The sequence below is a fragment of the Phyllobates terribilis genome, unplaced genomic scaffold (genome assembly GCF_046119375.1).
Source record: "Phyllobates terribilis strain yellow unplaced genomic scaffold, ASM4611937v1 Scaffold_4__5_contigs__length_816908805, whole genome shotgun sequence".
In the NCBI taxonomy this organism is placed as follows: domain Eukaryota; kingdom Metazoa; phylum Chordata; class Amphibia; order Anura; family Dendrobatidae; genus Phyllobates; species Phyllobates terribilis.
The window spans coordinates 226112953-226131348 of record NW_027362764.1 but is presented as its reverse complement, the minus strand read 5'-3'; the positions used below and the strand labels follow the sequence as shown (position 1 = coordinate 226131348).

Below are 18396 nucleotides of genomic sequence, written 5' to 3'. Positions count from 1 at the left end.
TGGTTTTGACTCCTCATTCAAAACAGTAGCTTTTTCCCATAATTCTGCGGGATTATCAGCAAAAAAAGTCATTGGTTTTTTTTAACTGCAATTGTCTGCCTGTGTAAAGGTTTATTGATCGGCAGTTGTTTAGTGCAAACTGTTGGTCCCCTACAAAGCATACATAAATTCCAGACCCATTCTTTCCATGCTTTATCTACATAATACATTCATGAAATAAATATACAGACACATATTTATTGATGTAAATTTTTATCTTTCTGAAGTTTTCATTTTTAATCAAGCTTTTTAATTTTTTTGTCAATAATAATTTAGACTGACATGCATTTAATTACATCAGTTTCTTTTAACCAGCCTTTTTCATAATGTTCACATTTCTTATCTCATCCTAAACAGACTCTACAGGTGACATGAAAGCACACTTACTTAGATTTTTTTCAAATTGATTAGATTTTACCATATATTCTTACTCTATATAACCTTTAAAATACTTTCATTTGTAAAAAAATTAATCTTGATATAAATATTAAAACAAAAAAAGAATCACTTAATGGCAAAATAATTCTTCGGGTGATATAATACCTGTGTTTGAACAGTAAACTCTTTTTACACGCATTTGGCACAAATAAATTCTTTTCATAAACGGATGAGTTTTTTTGCAGTGCTTACACAGTATATAGTTTCTTTTCTGAAAATGTAACATTAGTACACTACAGTAGCTTCATTACATGCTTTTATGTGAGCCATTCTACAGCAACATTGTAACAAAGGGCAAAATGCGTTAGGCAATCAAATTCCATTCAGATAAGATAAATAACTTCTCAATCACACATAAAAATGATAGCAACCAGAAACGTTGGCATCATTGAAACTCCTGTCCTTAAATATCCAAATAGGCGAGAGAACATGGTGGTATGTGTATGCTTTAGTGGGATTCCGGGCATATTAGGGCGAATGGAAATGCTCTATTTATAACATTGGTTCCACATCATGCTCATAAATGGTATGATCACGTAAATAGAAAATTATCATGATTGTCTAACTTTTTTTTTACATTGGCCCCAAAATATTCTTCTTTGCTTATACCAATAGGCAGTTATACCACCTATCCAATATCCTCACATTGGCCATAGGACACCCACGAAACCTTCTAATAGTAGCGCTCCATTTCATACTGGTAACAGTCCTATGTGACTTAAATATGAGATTTCAGTAAGTGCATATTTTATCAAAAATCTCCTCCACCAGACAGGACCGCTTCCAATTTCATGTTAAAAAGTGTTGAACTTTAGACCTTTCTCTTTTAATTGATCATTTTAAAGAGGTTATGCGGGGTCTTTTTCCTGCCCGATCTGAGATCAGTAGTACTATGTTATGGAGAGAAGAAAAAAAACACCTTGATGGTGCTGCTTGGTACGTGAATGCACAGCAGGTTCATTAAAGAGACGACTGAGCAGTCAAATAATTGTCTTCTAAATGAAACTTCAAATATATGAAAATACTTAACTCAATAGTCCTCTCCTCTTCAACAGACTTTAGATATATAGAGTCTAATGAAGGAGAACTACACCCCAAAACACGTCACTGATACTCCAAATAAAGGAAAATGTTGTCTCTTCAATGAACTTTCAATCTGCTCTCAACGAAAACATTCACTTTCCAGTAACAACCTCAATGTGTTTTTGTTCTCCATACCAAAATACTACGGGCTCTAGTAGTGAACCTCCATCCCTTCAGGTCTGTGAATCCTGCACGCCAGGCATCAGCAACAAAACCCCCTTCCTTCCTCATGTGTGGGATACTTGTGATTATATAGCTTATGTATTTGAGCAGACCCTTGTTAACCTCAGAAGGATAAAAGTTTCTAAACCCAAGCATATTACATGAGGCGCGATCCTCTCCATGTTTTCCTTTGATGGACATCAGGCATAGATAGATTCTGCTGGATCGCTGAGGCAACTATTTATCGCCCGGCAAATATTTTAATAGGACATGTGCACAATACTTGCTTGGTGTCACAATTGTTTTCTTCAGCAACTGTCCTGCCCAGTATACAGCAGAGTCTCTTGATATCTGATTACAAATAAGGCAGGAGGGAAAAGCTGCACAATCCTTGTAATATACTTGTAAAATATACTCAAGACTGGCTAGATTCATTTAGCTGGTCTTGATGAGTTGCCGTGAAGGAGTCAGACACCGCTGATTCATAAATGCACGCCTACTCATGAATCAGGTGTGTCTGACAAGTGGCGTAAGTTGCCGTGTGCCTCTCCAGAAATCAGATTTCTGGAGTAAGTAACGCCACATCTCATCACGAATTACACTGCTCAAAATAATAAAGGGAACACTTAAACAACAGACTATAACTCCAAGTAAATCAAACTTCTGTGAAATCAAACTGTCCACTTAGGAAGCAACACTGATTGACAATCAATTTCACATGCTGTTGTGCAAATGGAATAGACAATAGATGGAAATTATTGGCAATTATCAAGACACCCTCAATAAAGGAGTGGTTCTGCAGGTGGGGACCACAGACCACATCTCAGTACCAATGCTTTCTGGCTGATGTTTTGGTCACTTTTGAATGTTGGTTGTGCCTTCACACTCGTGGCAGCATGAGACGGACTCTACAACCCACAGAAGTTGCTCAGGTAGTGCAGCTCATCCAGGATGGCACATCAATGCGAGCTGTGGCAAGAAGGTTTGCTGTGTCTGTCAGTGTAGTGTCCAGAGGCTGGAGGCGCTACCAGGAGACAGACCAGTACACCAGGAGACGTAGAGGGGGCCGAAGGAGGGCAACAACCCAGCAGCAGGACCGCTACCTCCGCCTTTGTGCAAGGAGGAACAGAAGGAGCACTGCCAGAGCCCTGCAAAATGACCTCCAGCAGGCCACAAATGTGCATGTGTCTGCACAAACGGTTAGAAACCGACTCCATAAGGGTGGTATGAGGGCCGTGCAGGACACTTGGCATTGGCCACAGAACACCAGGATTGGCAAAGTTGCCACTGGCGCCCTGTGCTCTTCACAGATGAAAGCAGGTTCACACTGAGCACATGAGACAGACGTGACAGAGTCTGGAGACGCCGTGGAGAGCAATCTGCTGCCTGCAACATCCTTCAACATGGCCGGTTTGGCAGTGGGTCAGTAATGGTTTGGAGTGGCATTTCTTTGGAGAGCCGCACAGCCCTCCATGTGCTCGCCATAGGTAGCCTGACTGCCATTAGGTACCGAGATGAGATCCCCAGACCCCTTGTGAGACCATATGCTGGTGAGGTTGGCCCTGGGTTCCTCCTAATGCAGGACAATGCCAGACCTCATGTGGCTAGAGTGTGTCAGCAGTTCCTGCAAGATGAAGGCATTGAAGCTATGGACTGGCCCACCCGTTCCCCAGACCTGAATCCGATTGAGCACATCTGGGACACCATGTCTCGTTCCATCCACCAACATCACGTTGCACCACAGACTGTCCAGGAGTTGGCGGATGCTTTAGTCCAGGTCTGGGAGGAGATCCCACAGGAGACCATCCGCAACCTCATCAGAAGCATGCCCAGGCGTTGTAGGGAGGTCATACAGGCATGTGGAGGCCACACACAATACTGAGCCTCATTTTGACTTGTTTTAAGGACATTACATCAAAGTTGGATCAGCCTGTAGTGTGTTTTTCCACTTTAATTTTGGGGGTGACTCCAAATCCAGGCCTCCATTGGTTAATAAATTTGATTTCCATTGATGATTTTTGTGTGATTTTGTTGTCAGCACATTCAACTTTGTACAGAACAAAGTATTCAATGAGAATATTTCATTCATTCAGATCTAGGATGTGTTATTTGAGTGTTCCCTTTATTTATGTGAGCAGTGTAGATGAGCTTTGGTATCTTTTCAAAGCAATTCACCCCAGAATTCTGGCAAAATTGCTTTGTTGAATCAGGGCCTAAGTCTTAATCATCACATGCAAGTGGGTGTTATGAACATGTTAATTTTATCACCACATATAATATTTATTAGGTGTTATTTGACACTGAGTGTTATCTATGAAAATAGGAAATTTGAGCTACCACAAGCAAACAGATCACAATTTCTGTCTTGTGGTGGTTACGATATGAAAACAAGCAGGTGCTGTGAACAAATTCTCAAATATTTTGTTTACGCGCCATGTATGGTCTTAAAATATATTAATCTGTTATCCATTGCAACATGCAGTATGATTAAGCTCCTATGTTTCTCTAATAATGTAATATAGAAGAATAAAGCTTAAAGGGTTGTTGGCACTACTGTACCCGGTGGATGACCTGACATTGTTGTGTCACGTGACCACTGAAGCCAATCAGCAGTTGCTGACCAACTGCAGCTCATTAATATTTCATCACAGCAGACGTCCACTCTGCCAAAATAGTAAAGGATGCAGCCAGTCAGCGGAGTCTCATTGACTGCAGTGGTCACATGACCCAATAATATCATGTCATCCAAAGGGAAAAGTAGTGCTAACATCGCTTGAACGGTGCCACTGCGCTGCAGGATATTGGGGTTGTATTTATTTTACTACTTACAATAGTCTAATTAATTTGATTTATTTTCTGTTAATATTAACAAGTATTAGGGACAATTACTAAAAAGATGAATTATGGGACCAAATAATTTAAGTTAAGTTTACAATGCAAATTGCTTTTTTAAGTAAAGTAAAGTAGAAAATAGCATGGTAATAATATAAGACTTGTCCGACACATTTTGAAATATACTTCTACAACAAAACATTTGCTCTCACATTTCATTTGGCGTACTGTATGAACACATCAAAACTTAAGATACAAAACAGATTTTTTTAGCACATTACTGTACCAAGACGGAAATAAAAAAGTGCATAATAAAACACAGAGCCTTTCTTGAAACTCAATAACCTTTTTCTGGTGTCTCCAAACAACTTAAGGCAGAGTTCCACTTAGCAGACCATAATGTTGACCATTCCTGGTGAGGTATCTGGACAAAGCCAGGAAACGAAGGCGTTGTTACATCACACAAGGATCCGTTGTAACATCACAGAAGATTCCATTTTCTTATGGAGAGCAAAATGGCTGTCAAAGAAAGGCACGCTTGTGTACGCCTTAGGCATTATACTTTTTTGGCAGTAGAAATATGCTAATACATTTCAGTAGATCCTTTAGTGGGTTCCTGAAACATTAGAAAAACACATATTTATGAATTTTATGGTGTTTAACTGAGTTTTAACAGAAAATACTGAAATGGTTTTCCTATGAAATATGCTAAGGAACTTCCTTTCCAGGGTAAAGACTTGTGTATAAGGTAAAATAAATAACCAAAACCAAAAATACTCCTGCACACCATGGGCTATGTTCACAAGTAGCATTTTTTATGCGTTTTTGCACTTTTGTATTGCTTTCAACCGTGACAAATGCATTTACCGGGAAATGTCATTTTAACATTTTACAATCTTATCTGGCCATGTGCTGTGTGACACATGCATACAGTGCTGAAAAGACATGGAAACAGCATGGGGAAGATCCCTGGAAGCATCTCTGATACCCAGGTCACTGCCTAAAAGTGTGCCCATCAGAAGTGATCCTTTCCGCATCAGAAGATGCAGACTTGCAACTATTCCCGTGCAAGTCCTTGTCCCAGGGCAGTGTTCAATTGTACCTCCCCCATTCCTTGCAATGCAAGCGCAAGTATGCAGCCTGCCACCCACCCTGGGGGCGGCCGGGTGTCCATAAACGGTCCCCAGCCACCCCTATTTCTCCTTGAAACTTCCCCCACACTTTTCTTAGCCTGGCCTGCTTTAGGGCAGCATTGGATGAGCCCACCAGAGAACCAGACTCCTCCGGTGGGCCCTGGCTTCTCCATCAGGGGAGTTGAGAGTGCCAAGGTGAGGAGCATGATGATGATGATAGAAGTTAGCATCCGCTTTGTTTTCTTGGAATGCAAGTGTAAGTGTGCATTCTGCCACCCACCCACCCCCAGGCTTCAATACCATACTGCTAGCTTGCACTTGAAATGGGGCCTTTTAGTTTGGAGGAGGCCGAAGCTGGCCACTACCTCATGGCTGCTTCAGCAGCGAGGTATCCATACTCAGTCCCCAGCCGCCCGGCGGCCGGGTGTCCACGCTCGGTCCCCAGCCACCAGGGGGCGGACGGGTGTCCATACTCGGTCCCCAGCCGCCCCGCGGCCGGGTGTCCACAGATGGTCCCCAGTCGCCTGGGGGCGGCCGGGTGTTCATAAACGGTCCCCAGCCGCCCCCATTTCTCCTTGAAACTTCCCCCACACTTTTCTTAGCCTGACCTGCTTTAAGGCAGCATTGGACGAGCCCACCAGAGAACCAGACTCCTCCAGTGGGCCCTGGCTTCTCCATCAGGGAAGTTGAGAGTGCCAAGATGAGGAGCATGATGATGATGATAGAAGTTAGCGTCTGCTTTGTTTTCTTGGAATGCAAGCGCATGTATGTAGTAGCGGCTAGGCCTGAGGTGGTCAGCCTTTTGGCGCATATCCTACCTCCTCCAAGGATTGCTGGATGTTTTCCTGCTACTATCCCAGTTCTATGACTCCAGTTAAAACAAAGCTTCAGGTGATGATTGATGGATGAGGTGGTGGCAAAGGAGAAAGAGAAGGAGGAACAGGGACCATTCACATCAATATCAGGCCAGTCAACCACACATGTCTTGTAAGATATGTTTCTGTACCAAAATGAGCGGTTCGGCTACAAAGTTATAGGGCATGCAGTGAGTGCAATGCCTAACAAAAATTTCGAGGCACTCCAATGCCCCTTGGAAGTGACATGGAGGTCAGAGGGCCTTAACTAAACCGTTTTTTCTATTTATAGCAACTGGGTCTCCTGTGCACTGTTGGCCTAAGCAGTGAATGGAAGGCTTTCCAAAAATTATGAGGAACTGCAATGCCCCTTGAAACAGACGTGGATTACAGCATACTAAAAACCTTCTACCCATTATTGGGGAGTTGGTCTCCCTTAGTGTTCGGCTATGCATTGAAAAGCAAAAGCTGACTAAAATTAGGAGGAAATGCAATGCCCGTTGGAAGAATGGTGGAGGTCGCAGTAGCTTAACAAGATGGTTTTAATGCCCCTTGGAAGAGACGTGGAGGTTGCAGTAGCTTAACAAGACGGTTTTAATGCCTCTTGGAAGAGACGAGAAAGTTGCAGTAGCTTAACAAGACGGTTTTAATGCCCCTGGAAGAGACGTGGAGGTCGCAGTAGCTTAACAAGACGGTTTTAATGCCCCTTGGAAGAGACGTGGAGGTCACAGTAGCTTAACAAGACGGTTTTAATGCCCCTTGGAAGAGTGGTGGAGGTCGCAGTGGAATAAAAAGACAATATCAATGCCCCTGGCAAAAGTGGTGGAGGTCGCAGTAGCTTAACAAGACGGTTTTAAAGCCCCTTGGAAGAAACGTGGAGGTCGCAGTGGAATAAAAAGACAATATCAATGCCCCTGGGAAAAGTGGTGGAGGTCGCAGTAGCTTAACAAGACGGTTTTAATGCCCCTTGGAAGAGATGTGGAGGTCGCAGTAGCTTAACAAGACGGTTTTAATGCCCCTTGGAAAAGTGGTGGAGGTCGCAGTAGCTTAACAAGATGGTTTTAATGCCCCTTGGAAGTGACGTGGAGGTCGCAGTGGAATAAAAAGACAATATCAATTCTCCTGGGAAAAGTGGTGGAGGTCGCAGTAGCTTAACAAGATGGTTTTAATGCCCCCTGAAAGAGACGTGGAGGTCGCAGTAGCTTAACAAGACGGTTTTAATGCCCCTTAGAAAAGTGGTGGAGGTCGCAGTAGCTTAACAAGACGGTTTTAATGCCCCTTGGAAGAGACGTGGTGGTCACAGTAGCTTATCAAGATAGTTTTAATGCCCCTTGGAAGGGACGTGGAGGTCGCAGTAGCTTAACAAGACGGTTTTAATGCCCCTTGGAAGAGACGTGGAGGTCGCAGTGGAATAAAAAGACAATATCAATGCCCCTGGGAAAAATGGTGGAGGTCGCAGTAGCTTAACAAGACGGTTTTACTGCCCCATGGAAGAGACGTGGAGGCCACAGTAGTTTAACAAGACGGTTTTAAAGCCCCTTGGAAGAGTTGTGGAGGTCGCAGTGGAATAAAAAGATAATATCAATGCCCCTGGGAAAAGTGGTGGAGGTCGCAGTAGCTTAAAAAGACAGTTTTAATGCCCCTTGGAAGAGACGTGGAGGTCGCAGTGGAATAAAAAGACAATATCAATGCCCCTGGGAAAAGTGGTGGAGGTCGCAGTAGCTTAACAAGATGGTTTTAATGCCCCTGGGAAGAGACATGGAGGTCACAGTGGAATAAAAAGACAATATCAATGCTCCTGGGAAAAGTGGTGGAGGTCGCAGTAGCTTAACAAGACGGTTTTAATGCCCCTTGCAAGAGATGTGGAGGTTGCAGTAGCTTAACACGACGGTTTTAATGCCCCTTGGAAGAGACGTGGAGGTTGCAGTAGCTTAACAAGACGATTTAAATGTCCCTTGGAAAAGCCATGCAGTACAGCATCTTAAAAACATTATTCCCATTATTGGGGAGTGGGTCTCCCAAAGTCTTTGCCTATGCCTTCCAAGCAAAAGCTGCCAAAAATTAGGACGGAGGAACTTGCAATGCTGGCAACACGGACAAAGGTCACCTTGGTGGTATAGTGGTGGTAGAGGCTGAGGATAAGGAGAAGAGCAAAATACAGCCGAAATGAGGAAGCGTATACCCATGTGTGGGTGTGAAGCGGTGCATGGGAATACACCTCCCGAAATAACACAGTGGATTTGACTTTATGTTACTCTGCTGTCATTTGGTGGTGATGAGAAGTCTGGCCCAATCCAGCCCTTGTTCATTTTGATAAGGGTCAGCTTGTCAGCATTGTCAGTTGACAGGCGAGTGCGTTTATCTGTTATAATTCCCCCAGCGGCACTAAAAACACGCTCCGATAACACACTAGCGGCAGGGCAGGCCTGGACCTCCAAGGCGTTCAGAGCGAGTTCATTCCAAGTGTCCAGCTTGGATACGCAAAATTTAAAAGGCACAGAGGAATCACGGAGGATTCTGGTACGGTCGGCAAGGTACTCCCTCACCATATTTTGAAACGTTCCACTCCTTGTGAGAGTACCCTGCGCCTCAGGGCCTGTAAGCTGGGCGTGTCTCAGAAACCTGTCCCAGAACGTTGACAGTGTTCCCTGCCTCTGATGGATTGGAGTTGCATCTCTCTCGCCTGTACGCCTTGGTTGGGCAATGAACTGTGACCTCTGCCGCTTGCGTGTTCAGAGAGGAATTTTTTTAACAGTTCTGCAGCAAGGGCCTTCTGGTACTACCCCATTTTTGTAGACCTCTCCACCTCAGGAATAAGAGAGTGAAAGTTCTACTTGTAGTGGGGGTCTAAAAGTGTCACCAACCAGTAATGACTGTCACCCAACATTTTGACAACACGAGGGTCACGGTTAAGGCAATGTAACATAAAGTCAGCCATGAGTGCCAGACTGGTAACGGGTAAGACTTCCGTGTCCTCACCAAGATGACGACTGACCATGCTCTCCTCCTCCTCCTCATCCCCCCCTGTCCTCAGGCCACCCTCGCTGAACCGACTGTATGACAGTTCCACAGGTACTACCGTCTACAGCGCATGATATCAGCTCCTGTTCTTCCTCCTCCTCCTCCTCCTCTCCATCATTGTCCCCCAATGCACGTTGGGATGAGATGAGGCTGGGCTGTGTGTAATTGCCCATTATGGGTGCTTGATCCATCTCATCATACTCTGGCTGCAATGCTTCCTCTTTAATTCTCTGCAGAGAGCGTTGCAAAAGACAGACAAGTGGGATGCTGATGCTAAATGATGGCGTCATCGCCACTCACCATCTTGGTGGACTCCTCAAAGTTTGTCAGGATGGTACATATGTCAGACATCCAGGTCCACTCCTGAGGTTTTATGTGTGGAGTCTGACCTGAATATCAACGGCCTTGTTGCAGCTGGTACTCCACAACTGCTCTCTTCTGCTCACAAATCCTTTGCAACATGTGGAGGGTAGAGTTCCAACGTGTGGGGACATCACACACCAGTCGGTGTCCCGGAATCTGCAAACGCTGCTGCAACACAGCAAGGGCGGCGGAAGCTGTAGCCGACTTCCGAAAATGAGCTGACAGGCGGCGTACTGTGATGAGCAGATCTGGCAACTCGGGGTACGATTTAAGAAACCGCTGAACCACATGGTTAAGCACATGAGCCAGGCATGGTACGTGTGTGATCTCGCCTCGCCTCAAAGCTGCCACCAGGTTACGGCCATTGTCACACACGACCATGCCTGGATGTAGATTCAGCGGTCTCAGCCACAGATCTGCCTGCTCTTTCACAGCTGTCCACAACTCACAAGCAGTGTGAGGTTTATCACCTAAGCTTATGAGTTTCAGCACCTGTTGCCGCTTGCCTGAGGCAGTACTGCAGTGCTTCCAGCTTGTAACTCATGTGGTGATATCAGAGATGGAGGCTGAACATGAGGAGGAGGATGATGCGAAGGAGCTGTACACTGTGGGGACAACTCTGACTGACATAGGGCCCGCAATCCTCGGTGTAGGGAGGATGTGTTCCGTCCCAAGGTCCGACTGGGTCCCGGCTTCCACTATGTTTACCCAGTGTGCCATCAGGGATTTGTACCGTCCCTAGCCACAAGCACTTGTCCACGTGTCCGTTGTCAGGTGGACTCTCCCAGTAACTGTGTTGTTGTGGGCACGGCAGATGTTTTGGGACACGTGCTTGTGTAGTGCGGGGATGGCACAACGGGCAAAATAGTGTCGGCTGGGGACCGAGTACCGAGGGATGGCAACCGCCATAAGGTTGCGAAGGATTCCGTCTCCACCAGCCTAAAAGGCAGCATTTCCAATGCAAGCAGTCGTGGAATGTGCGAATTTAGGACTGTGGCCTGTGGGGCTTTGGCTGCGAATTTGCGCTTTCGTTCAAAGCTCTGGGATATGGACAATTTGACCAACAGGAGCATACAGGACTGTAATGCAGCGTTTGCTGGTATAACCACTGCGTCTCCTATACAGCCTGCCTGCCTGCCTGATATCTGGGATCGATATTAGTCCTGAGAAGGACTGTTTGTTTGATTTGGCAGGCTTTAGAGACCCTACACTATCTATTTCGCACTATATATCTCTCCCTAACTCAGCAACATGCTCCCTACACCTTCTGATCCAGAGCAACTGTGTCCAAGATGGCGGCGCCCGGTTTTAAATACTCGAGGTGACGCTGTGCGGCCACCCAATCACTGTAATGCCCACAAACAACATGGCTGCGGCATTACAGTGACTGGCTGGCAATCCCTGCATGTTCATTGGCTCGGTAAAGAGCGCCAAATGTGCAGGGCGGAGACCCGAGCTCCCGCCCGAGTAACCCGGACATGCTCGGTGCTCGCCAAACATCCCGAGTAGCGTGATGCTCAGGCGAGTAACGAGCAGTGTCGAGCATGCTCGCTCAACACTAGTCATCACCAATCACGCATCATGTTCTAGACCTCCACACCCGCGCCCTGTACCTGCGATCTTCTTAATAGTCGCAATAAAGCGACCATCCAATGAATTTCCAGCATCACCAGGTCATCTGCTGGTCACTGACTGCTGTGAGGATCAGCCTGCTGGAACTTGTGGTTTTACCACAAGAATCTGTTTATTTTATTATTTTTGCTTGCTGTTGTTGCTTTGCTGTTTCACAGCTGAAGACTGAAGATGCAGACTTGATCCCTGTCCATTGATCCAGGCCCTGATCCCTAATTCTCCCTCCCCATCCATAATTCCCCCCTAACACCCCAATGTTCATCTGTGTGTGCTCTGCTGCCACTGCGCGCTGATCAGCAAGTCCACTGATCAGCATTTGTGCATAATTTTTTTAAAATTTCTACCACTCCCATCCTACGGTCGCTGAGCACTAATCAGTGACGCACATCACTGATCAGCATCCATGCTCAATTTTGGGCCAGGACCTTTTTTTCCTGTCACGTTGTCATTACTGTATTTGCACCACCTCTGTGCCTCTCTGTATGCAACCTTAAGGGACAGCATAATCTGTATTAAAAATCTACTGTAGTAATTAGCTTATACTTCAGTATTTTTTTACTAAAACGTAGAATTACAGCTTGTGTCAGTTGTGGGCACTCAGTAATTGTATTTACTTACGTCTGCCTAGTAAAACTAATTTAGAGCATTTTCACAATTTTAGTAGACAATTTTTAGAGTACACCTAACAAAAGAAAGAGAAATCGCCGCCAGTGTCTACACCGTAGTAAAATGTATATCCAGTAAAATACTATAATGGCGAAGATCCCACAAAGAAGACAGGGGAAAGAATACTTAATGAAAATAGATATTTATTATGCAAAAATAGCAAAAAAGTGTGGCAATACAAAAATACAATAATTAACACAACTTGTGGCTACAGGTGAGGAGTATCATTAGGACCAGCAGAAGGTGTTAAAAAGATATCTGGAAAAAGAGACATAGTCCCTCACTTGGGTCTCCCAAAGTAAACGCATACCAACCGGCTGAAATAAAGCTTGGAGCTATAATCCAAATCTAACATAGAGGATAGTTAACTGTGCCTATAACTAATGAGGTATTAGCCCCAAATATCCAACTCTAGAGTTCAGAGTTAAAGCCCCTTAGTGCATATGAAAGATTATGGATTGTATTTCCTGATAGAGCATCCTATCCACAGAATCCAGAATAAAAAATTCAAAATGGGTAACAATAAAATCTCATATTAACTAGAGTAGTAAAAGTGGACAAGGTACTCAATAATCAAAAAGCACGGGGGCATCAGAGCCTATAGGATAGTAGGTGATGTCGTCCACCATGTTACATTAATCGTTTCTACATGAACATATGTCACATGCACCGTAGGTAATGGCAATTTCAAAATTCACGCTTCCATCTCCCTTCTTGTCTCTCCCACGCCGATAACACCGTGTCGCAAGGTAAACACTATATTACCAATGTATTTTTCGAATTTTGAAATTGCCATTACCTATTATTATTATCTTCTTTGTGGGATCTTCGCCATTATAGTATTTTACAGGATATACATTTTACTACGGTGTACACACTGGCGGCGATATCTCTTTCTTTTGTTAGGCTTATATTGGATACAGGGTTTTCTGTATATATATTTCTGCTAAAAATATATATTTTATATATATATATATATATATATATATATATATATATATACACACACAGTTGTGCTCAAAAGTTTACATACCCTGGCAGAATTTTTCCCTTCTTGGCCATGTTTCAGAGAATATGAATAACAAAAAAAAATTTTCTCCACTCATGGTTATTGGTTGGGTGAAGCCATTTATTGTCAAACTACTGTGTTTTCTCTTTTCAAATCTTAATGACAACCAAAAACATCCAATTGACCCTGATCAAAAGTTCACATACGCTGGTGATTTTGGCCTGATAACATGCACAGAATTTGACACAAATGGGTTTGAATGGCTACTAAAGGTAACATCCTCACCTGTGACCTGTTTGCTTGTAGTCGGTGTGTGTGCATAAAAGCTGAGTGAGTTTCTGGCATGCAGACAGACTCTTGCATCTTTCATCCAGCCACTGATGTTTCTGGATTGTGAGTCATGGAGAAAGCAAAAGAATTGTCAACTGATCTATGGAAAAAGGTAGTTGAACTGTACAACACAGGAAAGGGATACAAAAAATATCCAAGGAATTTAGAATGCCAGTCAGCAGCATTCAAACTGTGATTAACAAATGGAAAATCAGGGGCTCTGTAAAAACCAAACCACAGTCAGGTAGACCAACAAAAAATTTGGCCACAGCTGCCAGGAAAATTGTTCAGGATGCAAAGAAAAATCCACAAATAACATCAGCTGAAATTCAGGAATCTCTGAAACCTAGTGGTGTGGCTGTTTCAAGATGCACAATAAGGAGGCACTTGAAGAAAAATGGGCTGCATGGTCGAGTCGCCAGTAGAAAGCCATTACTGCGTAAATGCCACAAAGTATCTCACCTACAATATGCCAAACATCACAGAGACAAGCCTCAAAACTTCTGGAACAAGGTAATTTGGAGTGATGAGACCAAAATTTTACTTTTTGGCCACAACCATAAATGTTACATTTGGAGAGAGGTCAACAAGGCCTATGATGAAAGGAACACCATTACTACAATAAAGCACGGAAGTGGATCGCTGATGTTTTGGGGATGTGTGAGCTACAAAGGCACAGGAAACTTGGTAAAAGTTGAAGGAAAGATGAATGCAGCACGTTATCAGCAAATACTGGTGGCAAATTTGCACTCATCAGCCCAGAAGCTGCGCATGGGAGGTACTTGGACGTTCCAATATGACAACGATCCAAAACACAACGCCAAGTCGACCTGTCACTGACAACAGCAGAACAAAGTGAAGGTTCTGGAGTGGCCATCTCAGTCTCCTGACCTCAATATCATTGAGCCACTCTGGTGAGATCTCAAGCGCAACATTCATGCTAGACAGCCCAGGAATTTACAGGAACTGGAGGCTTTTTGCCAAGAAGAATGGGCAGCTTTACCATCTGAGAAAATAAAGAACCTTATCCACAACTACCACAAAAGACTTCAAGCTGTCATTGATGTTAGAGGGGGCAATACACAGTATTAAGAACTGAGGTATGTGAACTTTTCATCAGGGTCATTTGGATGTTTTTTGTTGTCAATAAGATTTAAAAAAAGAAAACACAGTAGTTTGACAATAAATGGCTTCACCCAACCAATAACCATGAGCGGAGAAAAAGTTTTTTGTTATCATTCATCTTCCCTGAACAAGGCCAAGAAAGGAAAAATTTGGCCGGGGTATGTAAACTTTTGAGCACAACTGTAGTTGCATGCGTCCAGCAATTTTTTTTTTACTGACATCTGTTCACTGCAGTTTTTATTTAGTGTAGCTTCAGAAATTTACTGCAGTAATTATTTTACTACAGTTTTTTTCTAATAATCCATAGAATTAGTTAGCATCAGTTGCGTGCCATCCAGTAACTTTTTTTGTACTGAAATCCATTCACTACGGTTTTTATTTAGTGTAGCTTCCGAAATTTACTGCAGTAATTATTTTAGTACTGTTTTTTGTATAGAATTACAGTTAGCGTTACTTGCAGGCGGACATTCAGTAATTGCCTTTACTGACGTTTGCACAGTACATTTACAATTTTTATGTTCTTTTCATTTTTTTTTATTCTCATCTTTTCTATTCTTCTCTTTCTCTTCCTTTCTTTTTCTCTTTTATTCTAATTTAATAAATAAAGTTTACACCAAACACCTGAATAAACATTTGTTACACAATACACGTGAAAACAGTACAGGACACACACACACACACTACTCCCTAGAAAAATAAAAAAAATAAAATGTCCCGCCGTCCCCAAAGAGTGTATTCAGCCAAAGAGGTGTATGCCTTTCTTGCCTCCAACACCGATAGTGAGGGATAGGATGCCACATTCCTCTATTTTTCATCCTCATCCATCTCCTCTAGAGAGAATGAACCTCCACATAGAAGCCCCAGGGCTGCCAATGAGCCAGCACTCATAGTTAGGGACCCCCTGGGGACCTCACCCCTTGAAAAATACGAGCCTCAGATTCCTAACTTTGTTGCCCGATAAGGAAACCAATGTGACACTCCAGACACTTCAAAGTCTTTTCTCTGATGATTTTGTTAATCTCATGGTGGCACAGACAAATGTATACGCCCAACAACTTTTATCCCAAAACCCTACTTCATCATTTGCTAATTGGACCCCTGTAGACGCAGTAGAAATGATGACGTTTTGGGGCCTTGTGCTTAACATGGGGATAGTGAAGAAGCCAGAACTTCGGCAATACTGGAGTGCTGATATTTTATATAACACTCCAGTTTTGCACATGGCTATATCCCAGACATGCTGTGAGGTCATTGTCAAATTTTTGCATTCCAATGATAATGTACAATGTTCACTCCGAGATGACCCCAAATTTGATCGACTTTTCAAAGTTCGGCCAGTCATTGATTACTTCAGCAACAAATTTGCGGAGGTGTACATTCCCCAAAGGGACATCTGCATGGCTGAGTCCCTAACACACTTCAAGAGGCGGCTTAAATTCTGATAATACTTGCCTAGTAAGAGGGCCAAGTAAGGAATCAAAATGTACCCTGAATGCCCCCCTGTCCTGGGGGTGAGTGGGAAAATTGTGTGGGATTTGGTGCACCCACTGCTGGATCACAGTTATCATATCTACATAAATAACTTCTACACCAGTGTCCCACTCTTCAAATCCCTCTCTGTCAGAGCTATCAAAGCATGAGGTACTGTGCGCAAAAGCCAGAGAGGCCTCCCTAGGTCACTAATTAGGCAGCTGCTCAGAAATGGTGAGAGCAGAGCCCAATGTGGTGATAACATACTGGTGGTTAAGTATAAGTACAAGAGGGATGTCCTTATCTTGGCCACAATACATGGAAATGGCAGCATCCCACTGCTGTACGAGGTACAATTACACGGGTCCACAAACCAGACTGTGTCCTGGGGTATAATAAGAACATGGGGATAAGTTGATCTCTGTGATCAAGTGTTATGATGATGTGCAGGCCATACAGGCACATTTCTACAGTTTCAAGAGGTAGTGATCAAGGCCCTAATATTTGAAGGTTAGGAAGGGGCAGGCCTTAGTACCTCTAAAACTGAAGGTGCCTATATTGTACCAAGGTAACATTTTCCCAGTGAGGTCCCCCAAACAGCAAGAAAGAGAAGAACACAGAAAAGGTGCAGAGCGTGTTACAAAAGGGGGATAAGAAAGAACACCACTTGACGATATGGCATATGCTACTGAAAAACCTGGCCGGTGCATAAAAGACTGCTTCAAAGTCTCATTCATGGATTACTAATTTATTTATGATTTACCCTGCACCACTTGATGTACTCTGCATGATTTACATATACCGTCCTGATGTATTATGCACAACTTACTGTACATATGGCACCACATTATAAATTCTTATACTAGTAAAATACACCCCTAAATCAACTGCAAACTGTTGTCACTTGTGGGAAGTTTCTACTGTTTTGGCACCTCAAAGGTGCTGCAAATGCAACATAGCTCTCGCAAACAATTCCATCAAAGTCTGCGCTCAAAAATATTGCATCCTTAGTTTTAGAGCTCGGCAGTGTGCCCAAACAGTAGTTTTCCACACCATATGGGGTATCTGTGTACTCAGGAGATATTAAACAACAATTTGTGGAGTCTGAAACAACATTTTTGTGGGAAAAATATATTTTTTCACTTTCACAGTTCAACGTTATGAAATTCTGTGAAGCACCTGTAGGTTCAAAGTGCTCACCACATCTTTAGATAAATTCCTTGAGGGGTCTAGTTTCCAAAATGGGATCACTTGTGGGAGGTTTCCACTGTTTAGGCACATCAAGGGCTTTGCAAATACATGTCGTCCGCTATTGATTCCAGCCAATTTTGCGTTCCAAAAGTCAAATGGTACTCAACATTATAAAATTCTGTGAAGCACCTGGGGGTTCAAGGTGCTGACCAAACATCTTTAGGGCTAAAGCAACATTTTTGTGTGAAAAAGTAAAATGTTTCTCTTTTTCATTCCACATTGCCTGTGAGGCACCTGAAAGGTTAATAAACTATTAAATGTGGTTTTGAGCACTTTGAGGTGTGCAGCTATTAAAAATCACTTTTGGTTATTTTCTGTCAAATAGGCCCATCAAAGTCACTTCAAATGTGATGTGGTTTCTTAAAAAAATTGGTTTTGTAAATTTTGTTGGAAAAATGAGAAATTGCTGATAAGCTTTAAACCCTTTTAACCCTTTTAACTTCCCAACCCCAAAAAAATATGTTTTAAAAATTATGCTGATGTAAAGTAGACATGTGGTAAATGTTATTTATTAATTATTTTGTGTGACATAACTCTCTGGTTAAGGGCATAAAAATTAAAAGTTTGAAAAGTGTGTCATTTTCACCAACATTCCGATATTTTCCCAAATAAATGCAAAAAATATCAACCTTAATTTACCACTAAGATAAACTACAATATGTCACAAAAAAACAATCTCAGTATCACTGGGATACACTGAAGCATTCCAGAGTTACCACAAAAAGTGACACTGGTCAGAATTGTAAAATTTGCCTTGACCAGGAAGGTGAAAGGGGTTAAGCAACGATAATTACTATTAAAGAAGCACTAAACGTGTATATATGTATGTATTGTGTGTTTTAATATACTCACCTACTGCCACCTTCTCCAGGATCCAGTGCCTCTTCACACTTCTCCGTAACATCACCACTCTGTAGACTCTCCGGAGCACTGTATGACCTGGAAGTGGCTTTGACAATATAAGCTTATGGAGTGTCAGAACGAGGCA

General features: G+C 43.1%; 1 protein-coding gene across 5 annotated transcripts in view; it reads right to left on the bottom strand.

The window, feature by feature from the left end:
* Positions 1-241: 241 nt before the first annotated feature.
* Positions 242-18396, bottom strand: part of MYRIP (myosin VIIA and Rab interacting protein) — a 938202-nt gene continuing 920047 nt past the window's right edge. For 4 of the 5 annotated variants that reach the window (XM_073678116.1, XM_073678115.1, XM_073678117.1 and 1 more), the window contains one exon: positions 243-5170. In XM_073678116.1, the coding sequence (XP_073534217.1) occupies positions 5138-5170 (33 nt within the window). In that variant the 3' untranslated portion in view covers positions 243-5137. Of the gene's footprint in view, positions 5171-18396 lie in introns of all 5 variants that reach the window. The other variant, XM_073678119.1, reaches the window with a different exon arrangement.